The sequence below is a fragment of the Temnothorax longispinosus genome, chromosome 5 (genome assembly GCF_030848805.1).
Source record: "Temnothorax longispinosus isolate EJ_2023e chromosome 5, Tlon_JGU_v1, whole genome shotgun sequence".
NCBI classification, from domain to species: Eukaryota; Metazoa; Arthropoda; class Insecta; order Hymenoptera; family Formicidae; genus Temnothorax; species Temnothorax longispinosus.
In genome coordinates this window covers 11837289-11854458 of record NC_092362.1, presented here as the reverse complement: position 1 = coordinate 11854458, position 17170 = coordinate 11837289, and the positions used below count along the sequence as shown (strand labels likewise).

The following is a 17170-nucleotide window of genomic DNA, read 5'->3' as shown; positions in this document are numbered from 1 at the left end:
GGGAGACGATATTCAGTATCCGCAGATCGAATTTACCGGCCGACGAGACGGTCCTCGTAAATTCGTTGAATTTGTAAAACTGCGCCCGAGTGGTGAAGTACAGATTGCCGTCGATGTAGCGGAATATCGACGTCACGCCGGTCGGTATTCCGGGAAACGTCGCCTCGAGGGGCGTAAATTTGGCGACTCTCTTGTCCTTGTCGCATTCGTCTATCTCGCCCACCGCGTTACCGTTAAACACCACGTAGGAACGTCCTCTGTGGGTGTTCACCGCTCCGTTGATCAGCGCGTTTTCGGAAAATCCGAGTTCTTGCAGGGTCTTCGGCCAACCTGGCCGCAGACTAAATTCCGGATATTGAACCAAGTATACCAAATTATCTACGAACACCATGAGATCGCCGGACCCCCATTGATAGGCAGCGGTCACGCGCGTGTAATTGTCGTGAAGAAAGCTCATGTGATTCGAGAGGGCTAAAGGTCCGTTGTACGTCCTACCGTCCAGATCGATCGACCAAACGTTTGTACGAGATGTACATTCGATTTTCCAAAATCAATATCCCGTTCACGCGATCGAGGCTGCACAGGTCCGGCGACGGCGGCGGCGGCGGCGGCGGCGCTGGCGTCCGACGCGGCGGATCGTTCGGAATTTTTTCACCGTACAAACGTTGAATGTCGGCGATGTCGTTTTGGTCGAGCTTCACCGGATATTGCTGGTCCGGTTGTATCGCGAACATCACCGATGTTTTGCGCTTGTTGTGCACCAATCCGAGGGAGTGGCCGATCTCGTGCGTCAGCGTGTAATGCAGGGAAAACTTATCCGCGGAATGTTTGTTGACGTAAATGTGCCACGGCTCGTCCCCGTCGACGTGCACCTCGGAAACGAATCCCGCTTGGTCCGTCGGGAGAGACGCGTGGGCGAGCACGTTGCCGGGGCCGTCGAATTTGTCCGAGCAAAATGCTCCGTTTATCTTGGTGTTCGTGTTATAGTGTAGTAGGCGTCGCCAAGATATTATAATGTCGGCATTCGACGTTTCGGAGCGTTCGAACGTCAATGCCGAATGCTGCGACCACAGGTCGAACGCGGCCTGCGCCGTGTTCAGCTCGGTTTCGTCGGCTAAGTGAAAATGCCACGTCAGGTGCGTCTTCGGCCATTTGGACAGGCTCGCTTTCGTTCCGTGCTTCAAAATATCTCGGAAACCGCATCGCGGTTTACTCATGAATTGCAGCGTTTCGTTGTTGGGCGTTCCGTCGCCGGATAAATTGTAGTAATTCTGAAAATTCTTGAAGGCTTTGCGAAAAACGTCGTTTCGTCTCTGAGCCGGAACCGCGTCCACGTCTTTGGACAGATATCCGTATTTCTGCAGGTAGTCGAACGTGAGCGCGTAATTTTCGTCCGTAATTGTGGAATTGATGCACGCCGCGGCGATAAAACACGCGGTTAACGCGATTATGTACGCGAGCCGCATCGTCGAGAGCGAGAGAGAGACGGTGAAACCGCGATGACGGCGCGTTGCGGTTTGAGCGCGATCTCGACGAGCGCTCCGGATGCGAACATTTACGCAATAAAGATCGTTAGCGACAACGCGGATAGGTGGCGGCGCGGCGGGGGGTCTCGGGCGTAAAAAAAAAAATGCGTCGTAGATCCCGGCGGATGAGCCGGCCTGATAAGGAAAAATTGCGTCAACGATTCCGGCGGATGAGTCGGTTTGATAAAAAAAAATGCATTAATTATTTTCCTCGATGCGTATTTTCCTCGATGCGTATTTTCCATCGATTCATATTTTCCTCACGCAATAAAATGCTATTCTTAGTATATTTTTCTATCGCAACACCCATGGGCAACACCCTTTTTTTACCATATATAAGAACTCGAGACTAGACTTGGGCGTAGTCTATCCGCACTCTTCGAGTGAACTCAAGACGATGGAGAAACTTAACGATTTAAAATGCGTGTGTGATGTATTACAAAATCAAACCACAGCCCTGACGAGGGAGGTTGAGGATTATTGCAACATGGTGCGGCAGTTGCAGCAGCGCGTGAAGTGCTAACGGAAAAGGTGCCTCCTTTTTTGCAACTCACCGTTCACGTGGACGAGGATGCCGCAATGCTCGAAAAAACGTGTCGCTTTCAAACGTGAAATTATTTCTTATAATATAATCAAACGATAAATTTTATATTTATGTATATTTATAATTATTTACAATTATTTATATTTATTATTCATATTTATATTTATTTATATTTATTAATTGTATTTTTTGCGTAGGGCTATCATTACTTCCTTGGTGAAAAAATCTCGCAACCAGATCAGATTGTTCGTGACGAAACTTCGTGGGATGCATAGGGACATCGCGCGGCTGGACTCGCACGAAGAGGCGGGTCGTTGCGAGAGAGACGACGACGAGGGGGATTCTCCGAACCTGAACCCCCAAGAAACAGTGACCATCAACGACGATGTCCCCGTATGTTGGGCCTCCCAATGTAAAAAAAATGTGAAAAAAATGTGAAATACGATATATTGAAAAAATTTTATTAAATGACAGAAGTTTATTTATAATATGCTATATAATATTGTATTACAAATAAATATTAACAGTGAAAATAAATGTTTTAACGATATCGCGTTTTCTTCACCGCTCGCTTCCGCACTCGATCTGACGCTTGGCGTTATCGCTCGCTCGCTTGCTCGCTTGCGTTCCTCACCGCATCTCGCGCTGGAGCCCCACCCCCGTATCGCGCTCTCGCTTTCGCTCGCCGTTTCTCTGTTTGTCGCGTTAAGGTGTATCGCGTTCCCGCGACCGGCCATTGTTACGCGCTGCCGCGACCGGCCATTTTCGCGCGCTCGGTAGCATATAATGTATACGTATATAAATACGGAGGTGGTATGCGAAAAGAGGAACACCGTTTGTCATAGATTTTACGTCGATCTTTATTTGATAAAATATAGATAAAAGGATATATATGATACAATGGAGTAAAAAATAAACGATTAAACACAATATATACAAAATAAAAAAAAACGAGCAACGCAATAAGATAAAACGATTAATACGTTAAAAAATGAAATTATATTAAACCAGTAATATATAACGTTTTTTTTTTTTACACAAATTTATAAATAAACAAAACAATTTCCGTCGCCAGCAAATAATTCAAAATAAGTCGTTTTATTTTCGACCCAACTGGCCAATTGAAACAAGATTGCACAATTTATAAAGTAATTCAATTCGCGGAGTCGATGCTGGCGAAACATTTGCGTTGCTCGATCCACCAATCGCGCAACTTCATCACGTTCTCCATGGCGCAGCACCGTTGGTGACGCCGGTAGCGAAACGCGCGATCGGTGCGAAGAGACTCCAACCGATCGATGTCCTCGTACTCCACGTCGACGGTCACGATCGTCGCGTCGACGTCGCCGAGAATATTCTGCAGCCATTTCTTCTTCTCGAGACCTTTCACGTAGATTCGCGCGTTGGGCGTCTCCTCCGTCTCACACAACTCGTCCAGGTTGTCGCGCACCGCGCGTCGAATGATCGTCTTCGCCTGGCGATAGTCCGTGTCGCCGTCCTCCCAACAAAGGCCGTGATGGTTCGCTATCAACCAACTGGCTCTCGCTTTCTCGGAGCTCGTCAGCAGATTCCAACTCATCGGTGCGTGAAACACGTGATGCGCGAGCACGCGGTGTCTGTAAAGTTGGCATATCATTTTCCAGCAGATCAAAAATAAAAGGCAGTTCTTGTCGCATGCAGTCGAGTTCTATAGTTCCTGATACTTTTTAAGAGAGTATTTAAAAGAGAATAGGGTGATATGCTGTACGAAATGTCGCAATTCCGGTTTATCTAAAATATTTCTCGAATAGTTCTGAACATACTAAAGCATTTTCTAAAAAGTTCCCGACCCTGGCAATGTTCTATGATTGTTTAAAAAATGTAATACCGTTCGAAAACCGAGTATTTAGAGAGAATAGGGTGATATGCTGTACGAAATGTCGCAGTTCCGGTTTATCTAAAATATTTCTCGAATAGTTCTGAACATACTAAAGCATTTTCTAAAAAGTTGCCGACCCTAGCAATGTTGTATGATTGTTTAAAAAATTAATACCGCTCGAAAACCGAGTATTTAGAGAGAATAGGGTGATATGCTGTACGAAATGTCGCAGTTCCGGTTTATCTAAAATATTTCTCAAATAGTTCTGAACATACTAAAGCATTTTCTAAAGAGTTCCCGACATTATAGTCTAAGAGCTGGCTACATAAAAATGCAAGGTATAAGGTACATGAAATATTTATAGCTAGAGAGGTTCTATTATCACTCCCGAACACTGAGTGACCAGTCTGCCTGCGCGCTTAGGAAGATTAAGGCGGGGGTGGATGGTCAAAAATGACAAATTTTACAAGGAAAAAAATGATAAAGCTCAGGGATAAAAATTATAGGAATGTTAAGTATTTGTTGCTACAAAACGCGGAAAATTATTGGCAGACGATTTCGTGGAAGAGAAAGAGCCGGCAGACTGCAACAAAGCGGCGTTAACTTTTGTGAAAAAAAACTGATAAGGTACATGATTAAAAATTATTGGTAATGATTACTAAACTGTTAACGAAGCTATGTGCTAAATGGCAGACGAAAAAACTGAAGACAACATCGAGGCAGATTGTAATGAAGAGCGCGGTTTCGATTGCGCTTAACGAGTTAGTTCCGTACGATGCGTTACTACGATATGTTATTTTGTTTATATATATATCATGTCGACAATAAGATAACAATTCTATATTATATATATAATAAGTGCTAAAAGATATGTTTAACATTAGAATAATTTTTTCATTAACATAAAAATACTATTAAAAATTGTAGACTTATTATATTTCGCTGTTTGCATCGGATTCATCGTACTGCATATCTTCTTCGCTTTCGCAATCGATATCATCCTCAGATTCGATTTCGTTGATATCTGCTGAAAAACGACATTAGATGAGGCAATCGATTCGTTATTAGCTACATAAAATAAACAATAAATTAGTTTTATTATTTATCAACAATGTATTGAAAAAGTCATATAAGAATTTATGTACTTACTAGGATCAGGCTCCGGTATTGTATTTCCAGACTGCTGTAATTTCACCAATTCACTATAATTGTCAACATACTTTTTTTTAATAGCCGTGAAATTACTATAACAATTTTCATGGTACCCATTGATTTTATCTGCAGTTGTGGATAAAATAAGTTCATTATACTTTAGCTTGTAGGTCACACGAATTTTTAAAATCTTCCTGCATTTTTCCAAAATTTTATAAAAAGTGTGATTTTAGTTTTACTGCTGTTGTTACAAAATACACACTTTTGCTCCGAACTCATTTTGCGAATAGTTCACTGACATTTGCAAAATATAAATAATAAATAAAGATTATATAAATAATAAATAATAAATAAATAATAAATGAACAATAAATAAAGATTCTAAAAGCCGCTGAAGAAAAATAAAATTCGGCACAATACACGTTGGACGTCTGTTCACTGTCGAGTTTTCGAGTATACTGAACTCTCTTATATTTATATTATCTTTATTATCATAAATGACCTTCTCCAGCCTCTACTATACAGCTGTTTCTCGGCCGCTTGGTCCCTCTGAACCGTTTCAAACGGTTTTTATACCTGCGTTGAATTTTCGAATATAATTTTCGAATCTTTCAATCTATTAAAACCTCTATTAAATCTATTAAAATATATTATTTTAAAACTTGTAGAAAAATGTTTATATATAGTTTTCAACTGCAGATCAAAAATGTTATGAAATTAATTAGTAACAATTTATAGCGAATTCGGGCTCTTGCACTAGTGCACACTGAGTGTGCACTAAGGCTTATTCTTAATCAATTGTTATATTTACAGATCATCTTAAATACTTCTTAGCCTATAAAATGATTTGTACAGGATCCACATAGATATTACAGATTGTTTTATTGGCTAAAAAGTTTTTAAATGTGTATTTAAGCGACTTTAAATATAAGAATAGATTATAAACAAGCTTTAGTGCGCACCTCAGTGTGCATCAGTGCAAGCGCCCGAATTCGCTATTAGATTCAATATAATAAATAAATATTAATTATTTTATTTTTAACAATAAAAGAATGAATACAAACTAAATCCATTAATGGAAAAAAGAAACACGTAATATATTCATATAAATAACAAAATAACATATCATAGTAGCGCATCGTACGAAACTACCTCATTAAGCGCGATCGAAACCGCGCTCTTCATTACAATCTGCCTCGATGTTGTCTTCAGTTTTTTCGTCATTTAGCACAAAGCTTCGTTAACAGTTTAGTAATTATTACCAATAATTTTTAATCATGTACCTTATCATTTTTTTTTCTCAAAAGTTAACGCCGCTTTGTTGCAGTCTGCCGGCCCTTTCTCTTCCACGAAATCGTCTGCCAATAATTTTCCGCGTTTCGTAGCAACAAATACTTAACATTCCTATAATTTTTATCCCTGAGTTTTATCATTTTTTTCCTTGTAAAATTTGTCATTTTTGACCGTCCACCCCCGCCTTAATCTTCCTAAGCGCGCAGGCAGACTGGTCACTCAGTGTTCGGGAGTGCTAATGGAACCTCTCTAGCTATAAATATTTCATGTACCTTATACCTTGCATTTTTATGTAGCCAGCTCTCCGTCTATTAGCAATGTTGTACGATTGTTTAAAAAATTAATACCGCTCAAAAACCGAGTACTTAGAGAGAATAGTGTGATATGCTGTACGAAATGTCGCAGTTCCGGTTTATCTAAAATATTTTTCGAATAGTTCTGAACATACTAAAGCATTTTCTAAAAAGTTCCCGACCCTGGCAATGATTGTTTTCAAGCGGTATTAATTTTTTAAACAATCATACGACATTGCCAGGGTCGGGAACTTTTTAGAAAATGCTTTAGTATGTTCAGAACTATTCGAGAAATATTTTAGATAAACCGGAACTCCGACATTTCGTACAGCATATCACCCTATTCTCTCTAAATACTCGGTTTTCGAACGGTATTAATTCTTTAAACAATCATACGACATTGCCAGGGTCGGGAACTCTATAGAAAATGCTTTAGTATGTTCAGAACTATTCGAGAAATATTTTAGATAAACCGGAACTGCGACATTTCGTACAGCATATCACCCTATTCTCTCTAAATACTCGGTTTTTTCAAGCGGTATTAATTTTTTAAACAATCATACGACATTGCCAGGGTCGGGAACTTTTTAGAAAATGCTTTAGTATGTTCAGAACTATTCGAGAAATATTTTAGATAAACCGGAACTGCGACATTTCGTACAGCATATCACCCTATTCTCTCTAAATACTCGGTTTTCGAGCGGTATTAATTTTTTAAACAATTATACGACATTGCCAGGGTCGGGAACTCTTTAGAAAATGCTTTAGTATGTTTAGAACTATTCGAGAAATATTTTAGATAAACCGGAACTGCGACATTTCGTACAGCATATCACCCTATTCTCTCTAAATACTCGGTTTTCGAGCGGTATTAATTTTTTAAACAATCATACGACATTGCCAGGGTCGGGAACTCTTTAGAAAATGCTTTAGTATGTTCAGAACTATTCGAGAAATATTTTAGATAAACCGGAACTGCGACATTTCGTACAGCATATCACCCTATTCTCTCTAAATACTCGGTTTTCGAGCGGTATTAATTTTTTAAACAATCATACAACATTGCCAGGGTCGGCAACTTTTTAGAAAATGCTTTAGTATGTTCAGAACTATTCGAGAAATATTTTAGATAAACCGGAACTGCGACATTTCGTACAGCATATCACCCTATTCTCTCTAAATACTCGGTTTTCGAGCGGTATTAATTTTTTAAACAATCATACGACATTGCCAGGGTCGGGAACTCTTTAGAAAATGCTTTAGTATGTTCAGAACTATTCGAGAAATATTTTAGATAAACCGGAACTGCGACATTTCGTACAGCATATCACCCTATTCTCTCTGAATACTCGGTTTTCGAGCGGTATTAATTTTTTAAACAATCATACGACATTGCCAGGGTCGGGAACTTTTTAGAAAATGCTTTAGTATGTTCAGAACTATTCGAGAAATATTTTAGATAAACCGGAACTGCGACATTTCGTACAGCATATCACCCTATTCTCTCTAAGTACTCGGTTTTTGGGCGGTATTAATTTTTTAAACAATCATACAACATTGCTAAGGGTCGGCAACTTTTTAGAAAATGCTTTAGTATGTTCAGAACTATTCGAGAAATATTTTAGATAAACCGGAACTGCGACATTTCGTACAGCATATCACACTATTCTCTCTAAGTATTGGTTTTGGGCGGTATTAATTTTTTAAACAATCGTACAACATTGCTAATGTCGAGAACTCTTTAGAAAATGCTTCAGTATGCTCAGAATATTCGAAAAATATTTTAGATAAACCGGAATTGCGACATTTCGTACAGCATATTACCCTATTCTCTCTGAATACTCGGTTTTCGAGCGGTATTAATTTTTTAAACAATCATACGACATTGCCGGGGTCGGGAACTCTTTAGAAAATGCTTTAGTATGTTTAGAACTATTCGAGAAATATTTTAGATAAACCGGAACTGCGACATTTCGTACAGCATATCACCCTATTATCTCTAAATACTCGGTTTTCGAACGGTATTACATTTTTTAAACAATCGTACAACATTGCCAGGGTCGGGAGCTCTTTAGAAAATGCTTTAGTATGTTCAGAACTATTCGAAAAATATTTTAGATAAACCGGAACTGCGACATTTCGTACAGCATATCCCCTATTCTCTCTAAATACTCTGTTTTCGAGCGGTATTAATTTTTTAAACAATCGTACAACATTGCTGATGTCGGGAACTTTTTAGAAAATGCTTCAGTATGCTCAGAACTATTCGAAAAATATTTTAAATAAACCGGAACTCCGAAATTTTGGAAAATTAGCAGATAATTTTTTCAATGGAAAATCAACAGAACTATTATTAAAAAGTATCAAGAACTATAGAACTCGACTGCATGCGACAAGAACTCTTTTTTATTTTTGATTTGCTAGAAAATGAACTGCTACGGGAAGTTAGCAGATCATTTTTTCGATCGACTGTTTTTTGGGTAAAATCACCAGAACTATTACTAAAAAGTATCAGGAACTATAGAACTCGACTGCATGCGACAAAAACTTCCTTTTATTTTTGATCTGCTGGAAAATGATATGCCAACTTCACAGACACGAGCACGCGTGTCTCGCTTCGCAACACGGCCACCTCCTTCGCGACGAATCTATCGCCCACCGTGAATCCTTGCAGGTCGACGAAGATTGTTCGGGAATGAGTCTGAGATGGTTATGAAAATAGGCGCACGAGGACAGCAGTGATCGGGCGATACCGAAAGCGCCGATTGCGGTAGCGATCTAAGCTCCGAATTCGGGAGTAGGGGACAGAGTCTGCTCCAAGCACGCACAGTGAACGCACGAGGCTAAAACTCTCGTTACGCGAAGTCCGCTGAATAATTATAAGGAGCGTAAGCACACCCTCCTCTGCGATATTACTGCAGACTTTACTGCGCCAAGGCATTGTGACTCATTTTGTGACAGCAAAAACCACTGTACCATTAAACGTAAGCGAACACTCTATACAGAACTACTTCATTCCTTCTCCTGCAATTACTAACGAAGAGAACTGACGACTCGAAACAGGCTTCCTTATAACGCGGAGATTCAAATAGAAACAAAGATCGTCGTCGTCGTTGCCGCTGTCGCCATTGCGTCGGCGCGCGTTGGAAAAAAATTAAAGAACAGACGTTCGTTTAAAGTTGCTCGTTCCTAACAGACTGAGAAACGATGGAAGAAACCCGCGAATTTATATATTCCTCGTTTCCGGGATAAAAATAACCTCATAACTACATTTTTCCGTTTCCCGGATGAGGTATTCTCGCAATCGCATTTTCAGTTTCCCGGATGAGGTATTTCCACAACCTCAATTTCCGTTAGATAATTTTGCGCACCACGTTGGTCAGCGGACTGTACTCGATGACTCGATCGTGAACGATGAGACAAAAAGCTGTGGTTTTCGGCGGAACGTTTTCCTTGTTTTCGAACTCGATGCGCACGTCCACGGTGGCGCTCTTCACCGATTCGTTTTGACGGGAACAATCGATCACCGCGAGCGGAGCTACCCGCGCGAATTCGTGCGGGGAAAAGAGCGCGTCGTCGCGACCGTTCCCGTAGTACGCTCCTCGAAATTTCGCGTACATCTCGTACAGCACGGGAACTTGTCGCTCTCGAAATCCACGTTCACGTCGTCGTAGGGATAGAATTCCGAGTTGAGATACAATTTCACGTTGGCGAGCGCGCAATGATCGAACCTCGAGGCGTCGCCCGCGAATTCGTTTCGCCGTCCGGTCTGCAGCGCGAATATGACGTATTGCGGCTTCTCCAATTGCGGCGCGGCTTTCACGGCCCACGAATGCTTGGTCGTGCTCTGCAACAGGGGAAATTCGTACAAATCCCAAGAGCGAAAGCCCGCGCTCAGAAATCGTCCGCTCTCCAACGTTCGCAACAGCGATAATTTAGTCACGTCGTTCAGCGCCACGTGAGGCATACGCCATTGCACTTTCAACAACGTAATTTTAGGATCTTTGGCCGGATCTCTCGGCACGGTCTTCTTCGGATCTACGACGCAGTTGTGGTCGCTACGAGAGCGTATCAGGATAAGCTCGTGTCGCGCGTTTATCACCACGCGTCTGTAGTCCTCGCAGAAACCCAAAAGAATATTCAAAGGTACGCAAAAGTTGAATTGATGGGACGCGTTGTTCAGATTCGATTCGCTCGTCGGATAACTCCATCCAGCGTTCTGCAGTTTTCTGGCTCGTTCGACGGTCAGCGACACGTAGTTCTTTATCGTGCTGGTTATGCCGACGTTTCTACACCGGTCGATCTCCACGCCGTCGAGCTCGTATCGAATTTCGTCGAACATAAACGCGACGCAGTTGTTGACTAATTTCGCGTATTGTTCCTCATTCGTCGCGCCGTCGTCGTTGAGTCGTCCCTCGACGTACAGGAAACTATCGCACGGCAGTGTATACAGATCCTGCTGCTGTATGGGTATTCGTATCTCGTCGTTGTGTCTGAACGTCGTGTTGACGTATGGGTTATACGTGTGAGTCTCGATTCCGACGATGCGCTCGTCGAAGATCGGCTCACCGCCGATACTCAGGATGTCGGCCATGATTTTTCCTCTCGAGGTAGAAACGGCTCGACGGTGACGCGTTTCTCACGGCGAGACCCAGCGATCGTAGGAATCTGACGTTGGCGTTGCTGAGAACGGGTCCCCCTCCTCCACCTCTTCTCTTTCCTACGCTTCCGATCTCGTCGTAGAACGGGCTAGCTCGCTCGTTCGTACAATTCGCGCTAGATCCGTTCAGAACGAGCATCCCTCCTCTCGCTCTCTCTTTCTTCAGGGATACGCGCACACACACACTAACCGTGACGACGACGTACGTGCAATCTGATCGTTATCTCCTCGCCGCGAAAGTCGATCAGCCGATCTTTCTGATCCACGACTCGCACCGTGATATCGGTGACGTTTCGCGCGACGATCGGGAGGTAAATGATCTGCGTCGGAGTATCCGACAGTTTATATCCCGGTGGAACTTTCGGCGCGAATTCGTGTATCGCGTGCACCGAGCGTCCGTTGCTGTACGCTCCCGCGGTGATACTACACTCGATGCGAATTATGTTCACGCTCATGACGTCAACGGGTCCGTCGGAAACGTACCATTTGTTCGGTTTTAGGATACGATCGCTCGAGAAACCCAAAAGAGAACCGATGTTGTTCGGTTTTGTAAAATTCACTCGGTAGGCGCATTTTATCTCGCTTCTCATGGTATTCTTGTTGGCGCAAAGATCGAGCACTCTGTCGCCACCGTCGTCGTCCCCGTATATGTCATAACCGTCGCCATCGTTGTCGTCGTCGTCGTCGTCTTCGTCCACGTATGCGCGATAAATCTCGTCGTCGGTTTCGTCCTTCTCCGTTCGGTTTTTTTCTTTTGCCCGTCCAGCGTCGTCGGTCCGCGGTTTTCCTCCTTTCTCCTTAATTTTGTCTCTCTCGCGGGCGCGACGTTCGCGATGGAGAATAGCGGCGCGCAGATATCTGCTCACGGCTCGCAACTCGTACGAACCTTCCGGAACGACGATTCTCCGGTCGTCCCCGCCGTAGTAGAAGCGATTGTTCGCGGACGTAACGTTCGGTATCGAATTGTACGTCTCAAAAGTCGCCAAACCCAGCTCGTATTCGCCGTCGCTCAGATCCAAAGCGGGAAAGTGACTCGCCGTGAGAACGCTGCCGGTCCCGGTCAACGTGAGCGTCAGCGACATCGCGGGAGAACGTCGATCGTCCGCCCGCTTCCCCCCAATCGATCTCGCGAAGAAATCGCAGGCACAGCTGTCCGCAGATTCTCTGATCGAATGTCTGGAACGCGCGACGATTGTACGTCACAATCGCGCTCTCGCCGCCCCCGTCGCCGAGATACCGCGCAAGATCCCTCGGCGGGCGGAGATTTCCAAACGCGTCGAAGTAGATCGCCGAGTTTCCTTTTTTCGCGTAAGCGACCCAATGCGTGCCCGGGCCCACCACGTCGTCGAGATTCACGATGCCGCACTCCGCGCGTCGCACCCTCGTCGGCAGAGCGTCGCGCATAAACACCCCGCGGAAGAACGGCACGCGCAGGCGACGCGCCGCTCGATCGAGCTGTTCATCGGTCGTGACGCCGTACGGAGGTAGACGCGCTAACTTCGCCTTTTTACGCGAGGTTTTTTTTTGCCGACTCTCCTCACGCCACCTCCGCGCTTCTTATACGGCGCGAGGTACAACCCGCGACCCTCCATCGCGCGATTGTGTCGCTGCAATTCGTCGAGCTGTTTTTGCGCCGCTTTGTTGGCGCTCACCGCTTTGGCCACGCCGGCCGCGCCACCGATCAAGGAACCGAGAGCGCCCAACATCGGTAGAAAGGGCAAGAAGCCGCCGCGTTTCGCCGTCGGAAGTATCCTTCGCTTCTTCCTTCTCGTCTTCGCGCTTCTCCTCAATCCTGTTCCTTTTCTCGTTTTCCTTTTGCGTTCCATACCCATGCCCAGCTTCGTCTTCGTCTTCATAGCCGCCCATACGGCCGCCGCGGCGAGTCTCTCACCGGCCGTGGAATCCCTCGCGGTGACGCGCTCGCGCGCCCTCTCGGCGAGCCGTCGATCGGCGACGTGTCGCTCAGCGAGCTCGCCGCTTCGCGAATACGCGATGTTGTGCTCCCGACACGCCGCGTCCAACGGATTGATGCCTTCTTCGCCGCGCGCTAGTCTCTTCGCTAGACGCGTACCGGGCCCGCAGAACTGATAACCGGGTATGTGCAGTTCGAAGGGAAGAGCGTTTATCGCGCGATTGAGCAGACCGGTGCCGCGCATTCGGTCGCGGTTGCGCGAGGAGGATTCGCTTCTTCATAGTTCGAACGGGAAGTCGAAGATACACCGTTCACAGGGCGAAAGCGATTGCACTCGTGGCAGTCCTTGATGAGCGGCGGCGGACCGTCTATGTGCGTTCGCTGCCACGGACGATTGTAGTGTCGCATGCACGGGCGATATCTCTGCACCTCGGGATCCGCTTGTATATGTTCCGGCAAACGGTCCCACAACAGGTGCACGTATCTCCCAAATTGACGCAACAGAAGGACCTTCGGAATGTATTGCAACTCTTCCACCGTTAGATTGAGAATTTCGTAACCGTCCACCAGTATGAGAAACACACTACTGTGAGACATCTCACCGATGCGCGCAAACGATTTGTTGATTTTAGAAAATAAATTTTTTTTCTACGGATACGGCGACACGCTCGCGCTACTTATACCCGCGCGCGAGGCGTTTGCGCACGCGCGACGAAACGAAACAACGTCCGCGCTTCCCCCTCCTTTTTTTCCAGCGATCGAGAGACTCATCGCGAACGAACCGAGCGGAAAAACCCGAGAGAGAAAGAGAGAGAGGACAAACATGCGATTCGTGCGACAGACGGCGACGTTAGGAGTCTCGAATATGGATCGCAAAACGTCGGCGGAGTCGGGCGCGACCGAGAGAGGAAACGGAGAATCGCGCCGGCACGGTCCTCTCCTTCCGAACGTCGTCCGTTGCATCATTTGCGGTCCCTCCAATTGCGGTAAGACGAACGTTCTGCTGAGCCTGCTGGAACAACCGCACTCCGTTTCGAGAACGTATACGTGTACTCGAAATCTCTGCAACAACCGAAGTATCGATACCTCGAACGATTGTTCGAGCCTATAGACGAGATCGGCTATCACGCGTTTTCCGACAATCGCGACGTCATTCCGCCCGACGAGGCGCTTCCCGACTCGGTTTTCGTCTTCGACGACGTGGCCTGCGACAAGCAGGACAGAATGAGGGAGTACTTTTCTATGGGTCGACATTCGAATATCGATTGCTTCTATCTTTGTCAGACGTACGCCAAGATACCGAAACATCTCGTGCGCGACAACGCAAATCTGCTGATTCTGTTCAGGCAGGACGGCACCAATCTGCGACACGTGTACGACGATCACGTGAACATCGACATGTCGTACGACGAGTTTCGCGCCTTCTGTCGCGAGTGTTGGCGGCGCACCTACGGTTTCGCCGTGATAGACAAGGACAGCGCGTTGCGAGGCGGACGGTACAGACGGGGCTTCCACGACTTCGCCGTGCTGTAGGGCCGATCAGTGCGCCTCGTCGAACGACGCGAGTATGAGCGCGATTGCGGAGGAGAGAACCGCGCGAGAGATAGCCAAGACGCGCGCCTCGATTCGCAGAAAGTACGCCGCTCTCAGGGCCGGAAAAATGGAGAGCAAGATCGCTCTGGAAAAGAGGTACGAGCCTATCGTCAAACCTCTGAAACGGCTCGCCGATGAACGCAGAGGAGGTAAAGGACCGGGCAAGATCGACGACGACGACGGCGCTGGCTTTGCGTTCCCGAAAAAGATGAAAGCGACGAAGAGAGCGAAGAAGGACAGCGAGAACGGCGAAGACGACGACGACGCTGGCGCCGACCTGGAGCGCGATTACTGGGAGGACGACGACGTATTCGCGCCAATCGGGACAACCGCGACGGTGGAAAAAAGAGAGTCACGCCGATCCGCGACGATTCGGTCCAGTTTTTACCCAGAGAACGCGAGATCGTATCGGAGACGACGACTCCGCCCCCCACGTTGGAGACGTCCGCCGGGAAATCTTTGAGTACGGCGGAAAGTCGCGACGTTCTGACTAGCAAACTAGGACCGTTTGGGCGGGAATACTTGCGCGCTCTTCTGGGCGGCGACAAAAACAAGGAGATCGACACCGTTTACGGAGTGCATTTCGGCGAGAAAGGCACGATGCTGGGAAACAAGCGATTCAAGCTGAAACCGGATGACACCATGGTCATCGACGGTGTACCGTACAAAGGCACGCGCGGCCTGTACGAGTTGATCTTCATGGGAAAACCCGACCCTAAAATCTACACGGAGAAGGACAAATTAACGTACAGGAGCATACTTTTTTCCACCAGCGCTCACAAACGCGGTGGCAAAGCCGACAATCCCGTCAAGAGCAACAAGGGACCAAAGTACAAAAATATAATAACGCCGCTCGTAAACCTGTCTCTCAGAGTTGGAACTACGAAGGGTGCCGGGCTACCGTCGGCCATGCGACTGACCGACAACGCTATCGATTACGTTCACTGAGACGATCCCAACGAGCTGGTCGATAGACTTCGACTGCTGGACGCCTCTCGTCGAGCCGGCAACGACGCTCACGACAACGAAATCCTGTCGATAATCGAGGAACTTCGCGAGGCCGGCTTCGTCATAAATTGATCGGTCGCGTAGGTCGCGACGTCAGTGCGAGTCGCGCGCCCGCCAGCGCGATGTCCGTGAACAAATTCGGCATGTCTCTGACGAATCGGGGCAGCGGCGACGGAGTCAACGGTGCGTCCGAGGTGAGATTGTGCTCCTCGATCGAGTCCCTGCGCAATTACGCGCGCAACAACGCGCTCTTCATGAGCGAGGATTTTTACGACGCGAGGGAGCGCAAGATACGAAGAGTGGCCGCGCCGGAGATCGACACCGACGCGACGAACAGGAGTTACGTCAAGGACGCGATCGAACGATCGAAGAAAAGCGCGACCGAAGAATTGAACGGTAGGATCGCGACGGTGGAGAACAAGGCGGAGAGAAATTTGAAGAACGAAATAGCGAAGGTGAGGGACGCGGCGCTCCTCATTCGCTTGAACTCTTTCGAAGCGGATCAGCACAAGATACGACACGTAGCCGCGCCGGAAATCGGCACCGACGCGGCAAACAAGACCTACGTAGATGGCGCGATCGGACGGCTCAAGAAAGTCGTGACCGGTGAGATCGAGAAGAAAAACGCAACCGAGGAATTGAGAAACGGAATCGCAACGCTGAGGAACGACGCGCTCCGTTTGGACGAGGAATCTTACGACGCGAGGGAGCGCAGGATACGGCGCTTAGCCGCGCCGGAGGTCGGCACCGACGCGGCGAACAGGAGCTACGTAGAGGGCGCGATTGGGCAGCTGAAAAGCGTTTTGATCGAAGAGATCAAGAATAACAACGCGATCCGAGAATTGGGAAACGGAATCGCGGCGCTGGAAAGCGTCGCGCTCCGTTTGAACGCTCAGGATTCCTACGACGCGTCGGGGCGCAAGATACGACGCGTAGCCGCACCGGAGGTCGGCGCCGACGCGGCCAACAAGAGGTTCGTCGAGGGAGCGATCGCGGAACTCGGAAAGACTTTGAGCGACGCGATAAAAGAATTTAAAGAGGAGTTCGTTACCGTGAAGAATACCGCGGATAGACACGAGGTTGAAATCATCGCGATCAAGACCGTTTTGAAGATTCTCAAACAAAATGAGCGTGGAAAAACGTAGACTCGTCGAAGAATTGCACACGCCGGCGCGAAAAAATTTTCCTCGCCGCCGCGTCGTGGTGCGCGGTTACGACGACCTGTGGCAGGCCGACGTGGTCGAGATGCGCCCCTATTCGCGCGCGAACGCGGGCCACAATTACATTCTGACGGTCATCGATGTGCTGAGCAAGTACGCCTGGGCGATCCC

General features: G+C 46.7%; 2 protein-coding genes across 2 annotated transcripts; both read right to left on the bottom strand.

The window, feature by feature from the left end:
* Window positions 1-491: 491 nt before the first annotated feature.
* On the bottom strand, window positions 492-1466 carry LOC139813464 (stromelysin-2-like). The gene has a single exon (XM_071778976.1). It carries the CDS (start codon window positions 1464-1466, stop codon window positions 492-494), a length of 975 nt encoding a protein of 324 aa, XP_071635077.1.
* Window positions 1467-4860: 3394 nt separating this feature from the next.
* LOC139813463 (uncharacterized) lies at window positions 4861-11260 on the bottom strand. Its single transcript, XM_071778975.1, has 2 exons — window positions 10294-11260; window positions 4861-4955 (listed from the first exon to the last, which is right to left on the bottom strand). Exons 1-2 carry the CDS (start codon window positions 11258-11260, stop codon window positions 4861-4863), a joined length of 1062 nt encoding a protein of 353 aa, XP_071635076.1.
* Window positions 11261-17170: the final 5910 nt, after the last annotated feature.